Source organism: Schistocerca piceifrons, chromosome 9 (assembly GCF_021461385.2).
Source record: "Schistocerca piceifrons isolate TAMUIC-IGC-003096 chromosome 9, iqSchPice1.1, whole genome shotgun sequence".
Lineage (NCBI taxonomy): Eukaryota > Metazoa > Arthropoda > Insecta > Orthoptera > Acrididae > Schistocerca > Schistocerca piceifrons.
In genome coordinates this window covers 56,035,601-56,056,909 of record NC_060146.1, presented here as the reverse complement: position 1 = coordinate 56,056,909, position 21,309 = coordinate 56,035,601, and the positions used below count along the sequence as shown (strand labels likewise).

At 41.7% G+C, this 21,309-nt stretch overlaps 1 protein-coding gene across 2 annotated transcripts in view; it reads right to left on the bottom strand.

Moving 5' to 3' along the window:
- The window catches only part of LOC124716906 (probable 4-coumarate--CoA ligase 1), a 488,949-nt gene that overhangs the window by 109,261 nt on the left and 358,379 nt on the right, over window positions 1-21,309 (bottom strand). For both annotated transcript variants that reach the window (XR_007005668.1, XM_047243467.1), the window contains exons 4-5: window positions 17,548-17,702; window positions 5,661-5,835 (exon numbers count right to left, since the gene is read on the bottom strand). Coding sequence is in view for 1 of the 2 variants with exons in the window: in XM_047243467.1 (XP_047099423.1) it covers window positions 5,661-5,835; window positions 17,548-17,702 (330 nt within the window). In the remaining variant the exon portion in view is untranslated. The remainder of the gene's footprint in view (window positions 1-5,660; window positions 5,836-17,547; window positions 17,703-21,309) is intronic.

Genomic DNA, 21,309 nt, shown 5'->3' with positions numbered 1-21,309 from the left:
TTCAAGTAGAAACTCATATCCCTTGTATCTCTTTGTGGAACCAACATATGGTACCACCTATATGTCCAGACTAATTGCACATCAAAGTGTTATAAGCACTCCAGCATTACTGACAGCTCATGTACAAAGCCAGCGTCTCACTGGAGTGCAGTCTGCTGCTCTTTCAGTTTGTTGTTCCACTCAAAGTTCTGTGTTCTGTGAAACTGATGCCCAAGCTTACAGTTCTCCAGAAAATGAGAAGGAGAAACAGGGTAGGAAGCCTGAACCTGTCTTAAAAGTTAGTGGGAATTCCTACATCACTCACAAAGTCAATAATAAGAAGCCAAAAAAGTGCCAATAAATGAGTTTAGCCTCAGTTTCTATTTTATCCATATCCCAGTCAAAAATGTCATTTACACTGTTAGGCCAGTTCCGCCCTACAAGTTTCTAGGTATGACATGACAAATCTTCTTCCATTTTGACAGTGTCTTAAGAAAATACATGGGCACAATGAGCCTTGCTGAATCACTGGCCATTACATGAGATAAACAGAATTTTTCTGCCTGCCTCCTGTGGTACCATTGTGTGAAACAAAGAAAAAGGACATTTGTTCTAGTCTTGAAATTTTTATTGGTAGAAACTGGGAAATTTATAAGAGCAATCTAAGTTCATAACAGCTTATTCAAGGATTGAATTGAGATTGCATTGCACAACTCAGCATGGATGCAGATCTTACCTGACTTTGAATAACTGTTACATAAAATCAGGGAATGTCAATGACTTACCTAAGAGGACTGGTGCATGGTGCATGGAAACATGTAATAGAGAACTAATTAAAACTAGCTTTTGAGTTCTTGCTCTTTTTGTGGCAAGTGCACACATATACACACACAGAACCACACAGACACTCCAATGCACACACCCACAGTAGTGGCAAGACTGATTACTGAAAGTTGATTATTGAAAGCAGTTTCTTGGGCAGATGGAGGAGAGCAGTAAGATACATGAGACAAATAGGGGGTTACATGGTAGTATGGGGAGGTCTTTTGCTAGATGACTTAGCATTTGCACAACAAGATGAAAGGAATTCAGAAGGTATAGAATATAAGGAATAGAGAGAGGGAGAGGGGGTGGGAGGGGAGGAAAGGAGGAGAGGAAGGTGGTGCTAAAGAGAGAGACAAGGAGGTGATAGAGTAAGGGGGACAGGTGGAGAAAAGTGGGATCCAGTGTAGTGATGGGGGGAGTGGGGGAGAGTGCAAGAGAGGGGTGGGGGGGGGGGGAAGAGAGAGAGAGAGAGAGAGAGAGAGAGAGAGAGAGAGAGAGAGAGAGAGAGAGAGAGAGAGAGGGGGGGGGGGGCGGTGAGTGCATGTGGATGGGGAGAGGGGAGGAAGAATGGTGAGAGAAGGCGGTACACAACCTGGTTGGCATAGTAGTGGTGTGGTGTGTACAGAAGAGAGAAGGGAAAAAGTAAGGTAAGGCATTGGGAAGCACGATAGCAGAGGTTTAAGCCAGGGGGGTTGTGAGAGTGCAGGATATGTTGGAGAGACAATTTCCACCTGTGTAGTGCAGAGAAACAGAGAAAATGGTCCATGTAGTGAAGTGGCTGCGTAGTCATTATTAATGAGGAGCACAGCATGTTTGGCAACTGGACGGTCGAGTTTGCGGTTCGCCACAATTGGGCATTGCCCATTTGTGGGAGTCAACAGTTGGTTACTTGTCACGCCCACATAGAATGCTGTACGGTAATTGTAGCACAGCTGATTTATAACACAGCTGCTTAACATGTAGCCCTGGGCTTTATTGAGTAGGAAATACTTATGACTGGACTGTGGGAGGAGGTGGTTGGTGGATGTATGAGACAGATCTTGCACCTGGGTCAGCCACAAGACAATGACCCAGGGGGTGCATGATTGGAATAAGGATATCCAATGATATTCTGTAAGTTGGGTGGGCAGTGGAACACTACTTTGGGGGCATGTACAGGATGTGGTTGAGCTTTTCAAAGCCAGAGTGATATTGGGCAAATAGGAGTGCTGTTTGGTTGCTCATTGACAGGTTTACTGGCGTCAGAATGCTTAGGAAGGAGCTGGGTAGGATATTGTCCCTCAATAAAGGCTCAGTTAAGGTTATGGGTATATTTTGACAACTCCTGCTGTCCACTGCAAATACAATGCCCGCAGGTGACTAGGCTGTATGAGAGAGGCCTTTTTAACATGGGGCAGATGATAGATGTCAAATTGGATGTGTTGTTTGTGGCTGGTGCACTTGAAATGAATGAATATATCTATGGAGCCAAGCTATCTGAGAGGTAGAGACCAACAGCTACGGAGGAAGGAGCAAAGATTGTCCCTGCCATGTGTCCAGATTATGAAAATGTCATCAGAGAGTCTGAACCAAACAAGCCATTTCAGGTTTTGACTGGATAGGAAGGATTCATCCAGATGGGCCATAAATAAGCTGGCATAAGATGGTGCCATGTGAGTACCCATGACAGTGACACAGAGTTGTTTGCAAATTTGGCCTTCAAAAGTGAAATAACCAAGGGTCAGGATGTGGTTGGCTAGGAGGATTAGGAAAGGGGTTGTAGGTTTTTATCAGAAGAATGATGGTCACAAGGCTACGGGCAAGGGGGATGTCAGTTTATAAAGATTTTGCTATGTCTGTCATTGTTCATCATTCTCAACAATTAACAAAAAATTAAATAGAGAACACGTTTAAATTTCTTGAGAAAAATGGTTTTGGCATTCATACATATATTCATGAATTTATTTGTCTGTGATTTACAGTGTTGGTCATTAAAACTGCAGCACCATGATGGCATCATGTAACAAATATTAAGCTGCCACGAAGTGTACCAGAAGCCTAGATATGTAAATGATTAGCATATTGGTGCAACTGAGAGAAGTATATGGGAAGACACCATCTATAGTCTATATACACTGCTGGCCACCGTAAATGCAACACCCTGAAGGAAGCATCCGAATCAAGTGAAATTTACACCATGAGTTTGCAGCGATGAGATATGCAACTGATTAGAATTTCAGGGCAGACGCACATCACGCGCGCCTGTGGCGCCACCTCATAGCGCCATTTAAGGCTTGGCGATTTCAACGAGTGTACGTTCGGCACATGTGTTTACCTTGTGGTTGTTTCACAAGACGATCAGTTATGCCTCGTAGACAACAGCGAACATCTTTTGATCAAGCATCCGAGTTCGACAGAGGAAGGATAGTGGCTTACCGAGATTGTGGATTATCATACAGAGAAATCGCTAGTCGTGTTGGACGAAACCAAACAACTGTAATGCGGATATGTGACCGTTGGATGCAGGAGGGTACGACGGACCGACGTGGTCGATCGCATTCACCTCGGTGCACCACTGCACGTGCTGATAGGCAAATTGTGCGCATGGCAGTGACGGATCACTCAGTGACATCCCGAACCATAGCACAGCACATTGCGTCTGTAACGCATCATCCAGTGTCTGCGCGTACCATTCGACGCCATTTACAGCAGATTGGTCTGTCCGCAAGACGTCCATTGCTTCGTCTACCATTGACGCAGAACCACAGACGTCTCCGTCGCCAATGGTGTGATGACAGACGGATGTGGACGGCAGAATGGAATGACGCTGTCTTTACTGACAAGGCATGCTTCTGTCTGCAGCACCACGATGGTCGGATTCGAGTGTGGAGACACCGTGGAGAGAGGATGCTGGACAGCTGCATTATGCACCGCCACACTGGTCTTGCACCGGGTATTATGGTATGGGGTGGTATTGGATATTACTCTCGCACGCCTCTAGTACGCATTGCCGGTACTTTAAATAGCCAGCGCTACATATCCGTGGTGCTTACCTTCAGGGCTCGGCCACAGCCATATTTCAACAGGATAATGCGCGACCACACGTGGCACGCATTGTCCAAAGGTTCTTCGTCAATAACCAGATTGAATTGCTTCCCTGACCGGCTCGCTCTCCGGATCTTTCGCCGATAGAAAACATGTGGTCCATAGTTGCTCAACGAGTGACCCAGATTACATCCCCAGCTGCCACACCAGATGATCTTTGGCAACGTGTGGAAGCTGCTTGGGCTGCTGTATCCCAGGAACACATCCAACGTCTCTTTGACTCAATGCCGAGACGTGTGGCAGCGGTGATCTCCAACAATGGCGGCTACTCTGGCTACTGATTCTGGCAGGAACCACATGTCACAGACGTCTGTAAACGTAATCATTTGATACTTGGTCAACATGTTATCTACAAAATAAATTTTGTTGTGCTACCTCTTGTCTTTCTTGGCGTTGCATTTACGGTGGCCAGCAGTGTATAAGGAAAGATTGTGCAGTGGGTTTCTCATTCAGAAATCACATTTTAATTATGAAAAGACTATGTTATGCCTTCTGTAAGAAGGAGAAATGTCACGCAGCACATGGCAGAACTTGACAGCAGCTCATTTTAGCCTATTGTGACAGCTTTTTATTATTCTGCAATACTGCTGTTCACATTTGTTGGGATCTTGTGACTGTCTTGTGAATATGGAGTCACTGGGTTCAGGAGAACCTTACTCATTGCCATGTGGGCTGTCATCAGGTCCATATAACTAGTGCCCCAGGGGGGACAGAGATACTGCTTGCATGTCCATGCAGGATTGTACAGCAATGTCACATTACTTGAGCCAGGAAATGGGCTTGCTTACAACAGGACAAATATCCACACAGACAGGGTGATGACACCTGCAGCATAACAGCCTGTCAGCACTGTGACAATTATTGTGCCACCCTCGACACAACAGCAAAGAGAGGCATGTCGGCAGTGATATGTCAGACAGCAACGACGACACAAGAGTGGCTCCGTATGATCTTTTCAGACAGGCCTCTGTTCTGTGAACAAAATCGCAATCAACAAATCCACATGTCAAGGCTCTGAGGAGAAAAATGTTTCCAAACTGCATTCATCACTTTAATACAGATACAGCCCCAGGTGTGATGGTACAGAATACCACTAGGTATGTAACACAGTCACCTATTGCTCACATAGCTGATAATTTGAACAGTGGCTGCTACATTTCTAACATGCTGGGTCAATGGCTGTGCCCTAGGTTCAAGGTCTCTGTGACATTATCTTGCAACAAACTACCATAAGATAACATGTTCTCATGTTGTCCTGACCTGTCTTTATGCAGATGGTGTTCAACTGTTGCCACGGTCAGCATGTTCTCCAGGTCTTGCACCCACTGAAAACATCCGGTCACGGGTTGCCGAGAGACTGGCACGCCACCTCTTGCCACCCACTACACTTTATTAACTCTGGCACAGAACTGAATCACCATGGAATGACATATGTACGTGTCATTCGAGCTCAGTTTGACTCAGAGCTAAGCCGAGATAGAGCTGTTGTTGCTGTCAGAGGTGGAGGATCAATCCACAAAACTTCACACACTGTGTACTTCCAAATCAGCTACAAATTTCGTCAGTTATTCATTCCACTATATAGTGTACACAGAGCAACTAAAATTTAGCTATTTGCTAACCATCCTGGTCTTGCAATTTTACTGGTCAGTAGTGTATTTATGAGGATGTTAAAGCCACCTCTTACATCAAATGGAGTGAGCATATAGCCTCATTAACCATTTCAGGCAGTGAGAAATATCCTTTGTGGTGTAAAACTGTGAACTGCTAACCTTGACCAACGAAGACGTCGTGGCCGGCCTTGTCGAGGAACTTCTGGATGAGGCTCTCCTTGGCCGGAGCCGCACCACTCATTATCATCTTCAGGCTCGCCAGGTGCTCCGGTTTCACCATCGGGTGTGTTGCCAGGAACAACAGTAATGATGGAACGACAAACATCATAGTTGGCTGCAAAATCAAAAACAAAATGCTGCAGTTACTCCATTTATGGTTCAGTTTCATTCGAAAGCTATGATCTCTCACAAAAGTAATTATGCATTTGATTAGTAACTAATGTAATAAATAAGTAATACCTACAGTATACCATGTATGAGGTTGACTGAACCATTAGCACTAATATGTATTACTTGTGAGTACACTCTTTTTTAAATGCAGCATGGATGTTATATACAGACCAAAAAATTGAATTGAATATCTTGGCGAATTTTGTTATTGTCATTTCACTGTGTGTGTTTAGTGGTTAGTTGTAGATGAAAGCAGAACCTTCACATGTTTCTTGTTAATGATGACATTTACTTTCACAACACAGTTACAACAAGAATGATCATTTATTTATGTTTGATCACTTTGGTGCTGATATTGAACAATTCTGTGCATAAAAATGGAGGTACACACTTTTTCTTGTATGATGTAATTATCATTATCAAGTAATATAGTAGAACACGATACATGACACTAATGTCCAACCCAATATGTAGGCAAATTTCATATTTGTAATTTATCTCTTCATTCTTTGCATTATTTTAGTTTTACATGGGTAATTCTGTTTTGATTTTTTTCAGAGAATTTTCCTTCATTTAAAATGTGAATATAGTAATTTACTGCACTAACAATTCAACCAATAATGCAAAGGCAGTTCGCTATTTCTGTCACTTAAATCTTAAAACTGTCCCCAAAAAATGAAAATTGTGTGGGAAACTACATTTACAGTAAAATTAATATTATACTAAAAGTTCAGAGTTATGTAGGAAAATGTTGAAACCCTTAGTAAATGAAGAAATTGTTAAATTACAAGTAATTAAACAAGGACATGGCAATGTTTGTAATTGTGTCAGTAAAAAGAACTGGTAATGAGTATTATATCCTAGTCATTCACCTGTCACTACAAGACCCGTTGCAACACTTGTGATCAGAATGTTGTCATGTTCCGACTCTGCTCCTACTGCACTGCGCCTTCACCAGGCAGATGCAGCCATGACTGGCCTTCCTGGCCTCAACCTTCGTTAGTCACTGTCCACACCCATCCAGCCCCTTCCCTGTTCCCATTCCAGCACCACACAGCCGTCATTCCTCCATCAGACCCAATCTTTTTATTTCTCCCCCCCTCTCCTCCCCCATACTCCCCCTCCCCCTCTCCCCCTCCCCCTACACTCCTCCCCCACCTCTTCCCCACCACCCCTCCCCCACCACCTCTCCCCTGCCCTCTGTCTAACCTGCAGCACTTCTCTGTCCAACCCCCCCCCCCACATACTATCCCCCCCTCCCCACCACAGCCTCCTCCTTACCCCCACCCAGTTATCACTCCCATCATGCACTGGTGCTGCTACTCACAGTGTGGTTTCAGTAGCCTGAGACTGCAGTTCTGTGTGCTAGTTGCATTTGCGTGTGTGTGTGTGTGTGTGTTGTCTATTGTTGACAAAGGCCTTAACTGCCAAAAGCTTTAATTGTGAGATTCTTTTTGTTGTGCCTATCTGCAACAGCTTCTCCGCTATATGGTGAGAGCAACTTTCCTTTTCATAATCTTGTAAACTATTAACTAGCATTACCTGCTAACCATCAATCACTGCACACATGTCTACCACTGCAGGACACAAAAGCTGATGATAAGGATAAAGTGAGCATTCCTGGTGAAGTCATCTGGTGTGACAGCAACCAGATCTAGATGCCACCATGTCCCGTCTGGCTGCTACCCTTCTCCTGAGCTAGCTGCAGCACTCTGTGCCCTCCTCATTTATGGGTTCTGTTTTTCATCATTTTCTCTGGTGCTCTGACTCTGCCAAAGTGGTCCCACCAAAAGTAGCCTGCCCACGGCTCGGCTCAGCTCTGCTCCTACCGCATTGTGCATTCACTGGGAAGATGCAGCCACGGCTGACCTTCCTCATTAGGGTGGTGCTGCACTTCTGGGTGCCATGACGACATGGTAGTTTCCTCGCTTCTTTCTTTGCATTCGTGCAGTGTAAATCACATTATTCTCCCGTGTGTACCATCTACTGTCTAACTTCTTGCCATCTTCTTGAGCTCCTATGTGTGCATCATTTACTGTGATATCTTTTCACGTTCCATCAGGGCTTCATATCATTCGATACTCGAGCCTCAGCACACGGCTTACTTTGTACGGTGTCTTTTGCATCACACGAGGACTCACTCCCGGTCCTTTCTGTTCGTGTGATTTTATGCACACTGAGCATTCTGGGCTGTTATGCACATCTTCCCAGAATTTCCGACCGTTCTTCCCCATCGTCACATCCTCAGTGCCCAGGGCACTCTCACCACTGGTGGATCCCGTCTCCACCTCCTGGGGACGATGCCTTCCTTTTTTCATTCAGCCTCTTTGCACTTTCCTTCCAGTGACCACTGCCTCACAGGACTCTCGGCCACTGCACCTCTGTCGGCCGACCTCAGTCGAGACCCGCCTCCCACTGGCTGTCGACACTCTGACGGCCCCTCAACACCGTCGCACTGGTGACGTCTCTCGTGGACTCATCCTTCTTCTTTGGGCAGATGTAGCTGCTCCCTCTTCGGTGTGAGATCCACATCTCCTTCTGGACGGGATGCCCTACCAGATGCAGCCCATCAGCCGGGGGTTCGCCACCGTCACCACCGGCTGGTCTTCCCCGGTTCTGCAGTCACTCGTCTGTCGACCGCTTCGAGCCACCGGCTGATGTGTGCCAGGCTGCACCTCGTCATATCAACTATCCTGCATTCTTCTTTCCTTTTCAGACACACTCCACGACAACTTTCTTCCACAGACACACTACAACCTCTGTCTCTCGATTGACGCCACTGTCTCTCCCACAGAGGTGAAGGCATGCAGGATATCGAGATGGTTCTACCAGCTTTTGCTTGAGGGGAAGGGTAACTGTATCTGGCCACTCACCTCTCACTATAGCCAGTGGCACACCACCTGTGATCGGCAGGTGGTCGTGCTGCAGTGCCACAGGCACCTTCCGCCAGAGACGGTACACCCGGCAGGCAGTTCGTATGCCGGCTAACATGCGAGCCACACATATGGCGACAATGCAACTAACAACATAAGCACCCCTATCAGCAGGCCAGTCTCTAGCCGGTGTTACCAGAGGTGCCAACCTCGCCACCGGCAGCCCACGCATTGACGACAGTGGCAGTGCAGTCGTGGGCACTATATTGCATCTGTGACTCGTATTCCCACTCGGCATCCTGCAGATATCTTTCCACTAGTCATATATTTAAGATGCTGCCCAACCACTAGCAGGCCAACCTGTGATGGCCGTGTCCAGCAGCTCTGTCTCTCTGAGCTCACCACCTCCATCTGGCCGGGCCCAGCCTCTCGATCCGCACCCTGCCGTGATGCCGACCGACATTTTAGTCATGACACACTATGTGTTTGCGCTTTATGAAGTACAAAAATTTACATTTTTGAAAATTTCAATCTTATCAAGTTCTGATTGGATGTTTTTGCAATTTTTTCAGTCAGTTCTTCTCTGTAGATAACTGCATTATCTGCAGAAAGCCTGAGGTTACTATTAATATTATTGTCTGGCGTATCATTAACACAGAATGAGAACACCACAAGTATCAATACACTTTTAAGAGACATACCCGTAGGTCCTTCTCAGTCTCAATTTCGATTGTTTTGAGCAGTCGGGCACTGGAAAGGTGTTGAAACGATCTTGGCAATGAGTAACAATAATTGTGCAAGTGAATTTACATGTGCAATGTGGTGTAAGTGGAGTAGTTTTTGTGTGTTTGTGGGGGGGTTTGCATGTGCACATTTATCTGCATTCAGTACATTCCATATATCTCTTTCTAATGGTTTGGCCATACTGTTGTACACAAAATTGTCAATGAAAGAATAAATATTATTATCATTATTATTATTATTATTATCATCATTACATCTGCTGATGACTCTCCATCTAAAATAACATGCAGTCCCATAAATCCAGTCATGCTATTCAGTAGTCAAGAAATACCTGGATTCATGATTTGTTCATGGTATCGTGTGAGAAAATTTTGAGCTTGGTTTCGCACAAGTGCTTCTTAGTGGCAGAACACATAGAAGATGCAACAAATCTACTAAGTTCAGAGAAGATCAGCTCATTTTGTATTATCAGAAAAAAGATGGAAGAGTGTCACAGATACAATAAGCAAGTTGAAGCATTAAAACAGGGTTGCTTTTCACTGTGGATAGATCTTATGTTAAATTTCAATCATCAGATTTCTCCTCTGAATGTTGAAAGATTTTGTCAACCTCCACTTATATAGGGAGAAATGACCATCACAATAAAATAAGGGAAATCAGAGTCCATACAGAAAGAGTTAGGTTTTCATTATTCCTGCATGCTATTCAAGAGTGTAATGATAGAAAAAATGGTCTGAAAGTGATTTTGTGAACTCTCTCCCAAACAGTTAAGAGGGAGTTGCATCCTGTTCATGCAGATGTAGATGTACTGGGTGCGGCACTTAATATGGACAAGTTTCAGTTTGAATTTCCTGCCATATTGTAGTTCTGACGGAGGTCGGAACTGGCATTCTTGAAAGCCATAGGCATTGAGTAAACAGTCAGAACCTCAAAATGGCCTAGATGTTATGGACAAGTGTGGAGGACAACCGAAGAGAAGCGATTATCATAAGTCTTTGTGACTGGCGTTCACCACTGAAATATTTCGATTCTTCAGGTACTTGAGATCAACTGTTTACGATATTGTGGCCAAGTATAATGCTTCAGAGAAGTCTTCAGAATGTTCTGCTAACCTGGCAAGAAACCTCATTTGAGGAAAAGCGTGTCACAAACTGCAGCAGTCATCGAAAAGGCACAGGCACTGATTTCGGAGGACCCAGGGGAATTAGGAATAGCTGAGGAAACTGACATCAGTATTGAATGTCAATGAGTGAACAATGCATCAGATGGCAGAGGAGGATGTGATATGAGCCATTTAGTCCAAAACTGGCTCTCAGATAATGATGAAATGTTCTGGTCAAAGGAGTTATGGCCCCCTAATAGTCCAGATTTGAACTCCCTCAACTACTATGCTTGGAGTGCAGTTGAACGAGTTATCAATAAGATGAGGTGCCGTAATTATTATCTCTATGCACTGATATCAAAGCAGCAGTCACTTCAGGACAAGATTGGAGGCGGTCATTGCAGCTGAAGGGGGTTACATTGAGTAATGTTACTCTTGAAAGATACCACTACTTATATGTAAAAGGATTTTCATTATCATTTGTATTTTGTTTTAATAAATTTGCTTTTAATAAAGTTGAATTTGTCCAGATTTAAGCACTGCACCCTGCAGATGTAGACCAATATTTTCAGAATCCATGCTTGCCGGCGCAGAGATCATTCTCTTTGAGCAAGCAATATGTTCTAAGATTCTGACAACAGTTGGACATCACTGATATTGGACAGTAGTTTTTGTGGATTACTTTTCTTACCCTTCTCGTTTGTTGGTGTGACCAGAGCTTTCTTCCAAACACTGGATGTAGTGCTTTGTTTAAAGGGTTTATAGTGTAGCATGTTAAAATCAGCTAATCCATCTGCAAATACTGTATAGAATCTGAATGAACAAATCCATGTTCCCTCAGGTTCCCAAACTGCTTCAAATGGAACACATGATACTCTCATCACAATTCTCATGTTGGTAAGAGATTTCTTCTACTCTCCCCCACTTGACAAGTTGCCATTTTGGACTCTAACATGCTACTTTTAGCATGCTTTCTGCTATCAGTGTGTGCTTGCTACCCTTATAAAAGGGACTGGGTAGCTGACAGATGATTCTCAGGTTAAACAGTGTCTTGTGTACGTATGGGCTTCATTGCTCTGCCAAAAGGCAATCAGACAGAGTCCGTGCAGAATACTGTGGCCAGTAGATGTGCAGGCAGTGGGCAGAGTGGCAGTGGTGGGGGATGTGGGCAGGTGCTGTAGGGGAAATGCCGAGCACAGGAGGGGAAGTGCCATTCTAAACTTAAGCCTACACTCACACTGTTTGTAAATATTACGCAGGGCCTCTCCACACCCACAACTGTATAGTGACTATTGAAAAAGATCCGTCACCTCTGCTTTGGTTAGTATCTAAGAACAATTCCACTGAAAATGCAACAATTTATTTTTGCCTTACTTGTTCACCATTTGTAACTTTCAGAGAAGTGTCGCAAGTGGCGAATTTTGAGTAAAACCTACGCATTTCACTCTTGCCATGTTCTAATTTGCTTCTTATGCCAAAATACAGTGGAGTATACACAGTCTTACCTCACTAAGATGTTGTGCACACAAAATTGTGAGAGAATTTTAAAACAGAGGTTTATTAAGTTTATTAACTGAGGAACTGAGGAAAAGTAAGGGCAGTATCTTATGAAAGAGCCCATCCTTGGTGCAAAAAAATGAGTAATATCTTCACTTACATTGTTCCAAAACTCGTAGCATTTCTCATTTCACCAGTATTGATGGCTCTTAAAAATTGCATTCTTTCACTGAAAAAGTTTGTAATTAATGGGATGACACAGTAAATAATGAAGTTCTGCATAACAAACCTACAGCAAAATGCTCTCTTATTTGAAACTTCCTGGAAGATTACAACTGTATGCCAGACTGAGACTTGAACCCAGGATCTTTGCCTTTCATGGGCAAGTGCTCTACTGACTGAGCTACCCAAGCATGACTCAACCCATCTTCACAGCTTCAACTCTGCCAGTACATCATCTCCTACCTTCCAAGACTTCACAGAAGCTCTTCTGTGAACCTTGCAGAACTAGCACTCCTGAAAGAAAGGATATTGTGGAGACACAGCTTGGCCACAGCCTGGGAAATGTTTCCAGAATGAAATTTCCACTCTGCAATGGAGTGTACACTGATACAAAACTTTTTGGCAGATTAAAACTCTGTGCCAGACCGAGACTCAAACTCGGGACCTTCACCTTTTGCGGTCAAGTGCTCTACCAACTGGGCTACCCAAGCACGGCTCACAACCTGTCCTCACAGCTTCAATTCTGCCAGTACCTCATCCCCTATCTTCCATACTTCACAGAAGCTCTTCTGCAAATCTTGCAGAACTAGCATTCCTGGAAGAAAGAATGCTATCATTTATCAAAATCTCATTTCAGTACCTCAAATCATTTATAAAATATGAGGAATGTTCTAGATATTTCACTCTGGCTTTATCGCTGGCACAGTGCGACCATAAATGTGTGTCCTGCAGAAGCTCAATTTTATCGAGATTGGTGACAGATATAGACATCCACCCAAGTCTAAAGAAAGATTCTGTATGTTACCTAAATTCAGTATGCAGTGACATATTATGTAATATGCTTCATACACAAAATCATAGTGACCCCTGTTTTTCATAGCAAACTTGTTTGAATTTCACACAGTGTCTTACTTTCATGTAAATATCACAATAACTATGACTGTTAATAAAACGATGGACACATCATCATGAAGCTCACATATAAAGCTATAAGTACTGCAAAAATGATGTTGTTTTACCAAATAGTTTCTGTAAAATTGTTTGAGAAAGATTGTAGGGCATACGACTCAATTCTGTAATTGACAACCAGCTGAAAGGGGGTAAACACTTGTTGGACTCCCCTTCTGAAAAGCGAATGAATCGTCCAGTGCTTTGGATGAAAACTGGTCACTGAGCGTCAGCTACTGTATCCTTCATGGACACTGCTATTGGATTTGTAGTGTATGAACTATACACAATGATAAGGAGAGATGGGCTACAGAGTGGTGCAGCAACTGTTATTTTAGGACAGCTGGACAGGAGCAGAAATGATTAGCAAACAGGTTAACACAATAAATAGAACATTTACTTAACTTGTATTTCTCTGAGTCTATGAAGACTCATCACAAATAAGGTGGAAAGGAACAGAATCCAGCTATTACAATGTTACAAGGAAGAGACTCCAAGTGCGAGTGGACCATCTGGCTGCCTTTGGCCATTCTTTATCATGGCAGCAGAAGGCACTCAGAGTCTAGAGCCATTGGACGCGTGGCACAGCTGGTGCACGCCATTGGGTCCACAGATCCCACAGGATTGCTATTGACATCAGAGGGAAACTTGCAATTCTGCTGTTTGATGCCTGTGGGAAGGTATCAGTATGTGACACCACAGTATTCTGCAATGTGTGTGACTTAAAAACCAAAATGACTGCCTCAGGATACACCTCAAACTGGCGAAACTGGAACCAGGTTATCTATATTGGGTATATCTTCAAAGAGTCACCATGCAAATTTTCTCTGGTATTTAGACAGAAATTAGCCAATTATTTTTTTAAACTTTGCAGCAGATTAAAACTGTGTGTTGGACTGGGTCTTAAACCTTGGACCTTTGTGTTTCATGAACAAGTTCTCACTGACTGAAGTATATGAATATGGCTTACAACTCATACACACTCCTTTATTTCTGCCAGCACCTCTCACCTACCTTTCAAACTATCTCATGGGACTAGCACTTCTGGAAGACATGATAGTACAGAGAAACGGCTGATGGTAGCCTAGGCAAATGTTCCAGAATGAATTTTCGTTTTGCACCAGAGTGTGTCCTGATCCAAAACTTCCTATCAAATTCAAACTGGATGCCAGACTGGAAACTTTGCCATCCATGGGCATCAGATCAATCAGTGAGCCCCAGGCTGGAGTTCCAGTCCATCACACAATTTTAATTTGCTAGAAAGATGCAATTCAGTGCGCACTCGGCTGTGGAGCAAAAATTCGTTCTGGATAGTCATTTCTGCAGCATATAGAAGGACTCAGCTCAAACAAATGCTGTTCATCACATGTTTTGCACAGTGCTCAGTGTCAATGGAAATTTGTTTCTCATTAGAGTCAGTCTCAATAAATACAACATTGCACATTTTAATGTGATGCTGAATGCCAACAGAAAATGTCAGTATGTTTTTTGTTACAAATAAAATGTATTTTAAACATAATTCCACGTGTATTATAATAGAGTGAACCCTTAGTCAATTTCAGTTTTTAATTTAGTTATCTGTGTTAACAGTAACAGCAAAATATAAAGAGTAAGCAATGCCTAATGACATAAATTCAAAACATTAACACACACTTAAATTTTTTTTCTTTTTATTATAAATTTATTAAATAGAGTACTCTGAAGCATTTTAGTATATACGCTAGTGTTTTATGATAGTACCAAATGTTGCCACTTGTTACTCATGTGGGAAACTATTTCTAATTTTGTTCTGTCTGTGCACACACACACACACACACACACACACACACACACACACACACACACACAGAGAGAGAGAGAGAGAGAGAGAGAGAGAGAGAGAGAGAGAGAGAATGCTGCAATACATGGGTGAGAGATTGTATTAGTATTGGACAAAGATTAGCAGTATTAGCTATGAGTCAGTTGCCAGTGAAGTGTGTGTGAGCAAGTCAGAGATTGTGAATGGCACAGGAAGGTCAAAAATATTAATTTTTTAGGATCAAGCCACTTCAGTATGTTGCTCAAAAAATGTAAACATGGAAAAATTCTTTAACAAGATAATAGTGAAGACATTTTGCTGTCAGTGTAGTGCTATGGAATGATTTTATGAAAATATTCAATTTTTGGTAATATTTGGATGAAACAGAATTGCAACAGACTGTCATGTGTGATACATTATGTGAGTACAACTGTAATTACACAAAACATATTAATAACAAAGTGCTTCACATGGAGCATTCCATGGCTACATGTGTCACCTCTCATGGCGGAGATCCATCAAATTTTTCAGCAGGACCATCTAGAATCACACACATGGAGGTGTCATGGAAATCACTCTGAAACAGTGCCGAATGTCTGCAGCTTTACACATTGGACAATTCGTAGAACATTTATGGAATTTTCAGCAGTATCAAGAGCAGCAATCTTGTAGTGTAAAGTTTCCAAAGACCCAAACACAGAATGGGAGGATAAACACATGACAGGCTGCCACCCACAAGCTATAAGCTTGAATGCCACCATAAGTTTGTGCTAGCATACAGATAAACAGCTATCTTGCAGCCTTTTCCATGATTCTATAGATGTTGTTTGAAGTAGTTCCATAATAATGCCACATTTTATTGTGTTATGTATTATGAAAATCAGGTGCCTAGACAACCATCAACCTTGAATCATATTTTCTAATTTGAAATTTTGCTTTTGAAACATGTAATAGAACAGAGTGTTTTTTACTGCAGGTGACAGCATTTATGTTAATTGTACTAGGCGATTAACACTATAAAACCTGATGGCCACTTTACAAGTACTCCAGCAGTGACTGGGTGGTGGTAGCAGACAGACACTGTGGCACAGACTGACACATAAGATGGGCATCTCAGGCAAGAAGATGTGGTTAAGAGATACTTACAGATATGGTACGTGTCAGAGAGCGTATCATTAAACTGAGTATTGCACTGCATTAATGTGGAACTACTCTATCAAATGCACACATAAACCTCCATTTTAAAAACTTTTCTCTTTCCTCCTCCTTTTTATTTTGGCCAAGTACATAACATTTTATAAAGTCAGCTCGATTCCGGAGTTTTAGTTATTTTACTACCCAAATAGCAAAAGTTATCTACTACTTCCTGCATACCTTTCCTAATCTAGTTTGCTCAGCAAGGCATAATTTAATATGACTACACTATCACACTATTGTTCATCTTGTAACCTTTTATAAAGACACTGTCCATTCTGTTCAATAGCTCTACCAAGTCCTTTGCTATCTGTGACAGAAATACAATGTTGGTGGTAAACCTCACAGTTTTTTCTCCCTAAACTTTAAGAACCTATCTAAATTTCTCTTTCATCATCTTTCCTGCTTACTCAGTGCACAGACTGAATACTATTGGTGATAATACTACTCCCTTCTCAATTGCTACTTCCCTTTCATGTTCTGCAACTCTTATAACTACAGTCTGGTTTCTGTAGAAGCTGTGAATAACCTGTATTGTATCTCTACTACCTATAGTCAATACTGACAAACACTTCCTTTAAAATCAATAAATGCTATAAATGCAGGTTTGCCTTTCTGCAGTCTAATTTCTACATTATGCCATTGGGCCGCACTGCCTCGTGTGTTCCTACATTTCTATGGAACCAAAACGCATCTCCTTTTAGAGTGATTTCTAGCAGTTTTTCCATTCTTCTGTAAACAACTCATGTCAATAGTTTGCAACCATGACAGCGCCAGTATCCCTTATTTCAGGAAGGAAGGAAGATTGGGTATAACATCCCGACATCGAGGTCACTAGAGATAGAGCACAAGCTCTGATGGTGTAAGGATGGGGAAGGAAATCCACCATGCCCTTTCAAAGAAACCAGCCTGCCATTTACCTGGAGCAATTTAGGGAAACCATGGAAAATCTAAATCTGGATGGCTGAACAAGGGTTTGAAATACTGTCCTCCTGAATGCAAGTCCAGCACGCTAACCAGGGTGCCCCCACCCTCAGTACCTTATTTCAAGTTATGCATCATTGACTCTCATTAAAGAGGATGAACTGCTTGAATGGACACACCTGTGCAATGAACACTTAGACTCACACAACAGTCTTTTCCCCATATGATTGGCAACTGCTTTTTGACCAAAGTCAGATTGCTTTGTTTTGTTTTATCTTATGTGTCTCATGACTCATGCAAGCAAATTCTTTGTGTTGGAATTTGTGAATTACATTGTATGTGAAGCACTCTTACCTTGTAATCCTCTAGGGCTTTGACAAAACTGGCAGGAGTAAACTTGGGCAAGGTGACATTGTGGATGCCGAGTGACACAGTGAGGTTGAGGATGATGTTGAAGCCGTAGATGTGGTAGAAGGGCAGGATGCTCAGCACCACCTCTTGGTAGCTGGCTGCAACAGAGTCAACATGCAGCTCAAAACACAGGGAAAAGCATTCATTACTCAGATACAACTACATCCACTTCTATAAATTAGAGAAAAAGGCAGTAACTCAGGGAAATAAGCACTTTGAATTGTTGGTGTTCTGCAGCATCAGTTAATTTTGTGAATGATATAGTGTTTCTGAAAGAATACCTCCCAGTTGCTTTAAATAATTTTATAGCCTTCTGTTTGACTTCAACAGAGGGGTGACAGCAGCGGAGGCAGCCAGACACATTTGTAATGTGTATGGGGATAAACCATTGCACAGAGCATGGAGAGAAAATAGTTTTCTCTTTTTCAGGAGGATCATTCTGACATTAGTGACTCTCCAAATTCAGGAAGACTATTGGAATCTGATGAAATTCATTTAAACACATTAATCCACAATGACCCATGTCAATGTACCCAAGAACCAGCATCTTTGATGAACTGTGACCATTCTACCATTTTATGACATTTGCATGCAATGGGAAATATTCAAAATTGAGTGTACAGGTACCGTGTGCTCTAACCCAAAATCACAAAAATTAGTGAGTGCATTTCTACTTGTTCTTCATCAATTGGCTCCTAAACACTCCTGATGATTCTCTCCTGAGTCATTACTTATTATCAGAAATGGTGTCTTTATACTGACATAAGGAAAAGAAAAGAATGGTTGAACCCAAACAAAGCAGCGACCTTCTGGTACAAAGACCTGCCTGCATCCACAATAGGTAATGTTTTGCATCTCGTGGAACAGCATTGGTGTGGTGTACTACGAATTACTTCAGTGAGGTGTAACCACCACGGCTGTCAACAACTGAGACATCTTACAGACACAATTTAAGAACAACAACCAGGAAGACTGCATGAAATGATGCCACTAAGGAGACTGCCTACACTATGGTTGTCTGTCCTCTTTTAGAATACTGCTGCACAGTGTGGGATCCTTACCAGATAGGAATGATGGAATACATTGAAAAAGTTCAAAGAAGGGCAGCACATTTTGTATTATTGCAAAATAGGGGAGAGTGTGTCACTGAAATTATACAAGATTTAAGGTGGACATAATTAAAACAAAGGTGTTTTTCATTGAAGCAGAATCTTCTCATGAAATTCCAATCACCAGCTTTCTCCTCTGAATGTGAAAATATTTTGTTGACAGTGTCCTACATGAGAAATGATCACTGTGATAAATTAAGGGAAATCAGAGCTAATACAGAAAGATATAGGTGTTCATTCTTTTTGCATGCTATATGAGATTGGAATAAAAGAGAGTTGTGAAGTGATTCAATAAGCCCTCTGCCAGGCACCTAAATGTGATTTGCAGAGTATCCATGTAGATGCAGATGTACTCCATGATAAGGTCTGCCCACATTCTAATAAACTGTCAAAAAACACTGTGTAGGAGTTGGGTTGGGAAGTCATTCTACACCCACCTCATTCACCTGACCTTGCACTCTCAGATTTCACCTTTTCTACTCTTTATCAAATAACATTGAAGGAACTCCCTTTCTGCACAAAAATGTGCTCCGAACATGGCTTGACGAGTCCTTCACCTCAAAACCACGTGATTTCTATAATTGTGGAATCAAAAAGCTACCCCAGCATTGGCAGACTTTTGTAAATAGTGAAGTAATATATATTATTGATGACTAAAGTCTCTATTATGTGTATCAGTTTTGTTCATTAAAGTTAGGTAAAAACACTACGAACTTTTGCACCAACCTAATAGTTCACACATAGGCAATGCAACACAATGCAATGAAGATATTTCCAAAATGCATTGCTGTTGTACCAGCAGCAATTTCAATCAATCGCAAGCACATATTGACATCTCCTGCATCACAAACTATGTCCATATTTAACACCTGTGATGTGTGTTATGAGCCTGGAGAGATGCTCTTTGTACTGCCATGCATCGATTTTCTGTAAGTCTTAATTTTTGTGCAGATTTCTTTTGAAACTCCAGAGATGCTTATGGACAGCACTGTGTATTTGTTGCAGCCTTTTACAGAAACAGTAACACTCATTCTTAGTACAAAGCAGGTAAAGTGATGCATCCTAGCCACATACATGAGTCTTGTACAAGTATTTATAAGTTACTTAGCACGAAGTGTGCAGTGATGTGTACATTGTGATATTATTTCCCAAATTACTGTTCATTGCTATGGAAAAGTATTTGAAAGAGAATAAGTTTGTCAGATTTACTATAGCTTTTCCTGCAAAATTTTTTGAGATGAAAATGCATAAAAGACGAATATTAACGGGAAATACTGTCAATTTTGATGTTACTCGTTGCTTGCATACTTCTGGTAAAATATATGGAATAAATCTGTAAAATTTGTCTCTTGTATACCAACTCATACAAAATTTATATATTGTATAGACATTTGCGTACATGTTTTCAACATGATCAAAATTTAGTTCATAAAAATGGATAGAAGCATTGTGATGTCTTGGTTTTGATTTGTAATTAATTGAAAATAGAATTATTGATCATAAACACAAAAAAATGAATAAAATGTTAAATTAAAATAACTGTATTTTACTAAAACAAATATATGGACTTATTTTCTTTTTTAGATAGCAGCCAACATTTTTGACTGTGGTATCCTCATATTCCCACGAAGACATAATTCAGCTGATACAGCAGCGTGGTAAAGTGGTTCTCAAAAACTTGTCACTTTATATTTTGCTAGGACTGATTAGTTCAGTTGTTTGATAATATTGTCAAACGGAATCCCCAGTTACTTACAAATCTGAAGCCAGTACCACCAACGAAGTACAGCACTTAGAACTGAAAGCATACTTATTTCTGACACCAATATATAGCCACAACAGAACTAAATTCCTAGACAGAGATTATAGCTATTTATACAAAAATAAGAAGTTCTAGAATGCAAGTATTTATATAAAAAGTGAATATTCCAGAATATACAAACACTACAAACTTAAGGTATTTCAAGAACTTCCAGAAATGACAACTAATGAATAACAAATAATTGCTGGTGGCTAGTTCCGAACAGGCAATCCAAACACACCACTCAGTTATGCTAATCATCACACTATACTGGTCATAGAATTACTCTCACTCCTGCAGAAACAGTGACCCACTGTTTCAGAGGTTCTTACTGGAACCAACTATAGCACTCTGGACCTAAATCTTGTCAATAGCAATCTGTATGGAGGTACTACTAGATCCTTGCACTCTGGTCATGTTGTTACATCCTCTTCACTATTATGAGCATAGAAAGAAACCCCTCATGTTAAAGCTTCATGACCATCAAGTGGGTCTTCAGTTTCCTTGCACCTCCCATCACTGACCTGCACCTCTGGACTGTAGTAGGGACTCATACATAGGACATGGACAACATCTCTGCCCTTTCGTCTTCTTGATGTAGGGTTATAATCCTTGACTACGTGTTTGATGTCTAACAAGTAATGAAGGATTGATATGGTCCAAAGTAGTGCTTTACTAACTTTTTGAAAAGTCCTACTTTCTGCACAAACATAAAAGGCCATACCAAGTCTCCCAGGGTATATCTTACTAGCTGGTACTGCACACTTGGTACACTCAGTTTTTCTCCTGCTCATT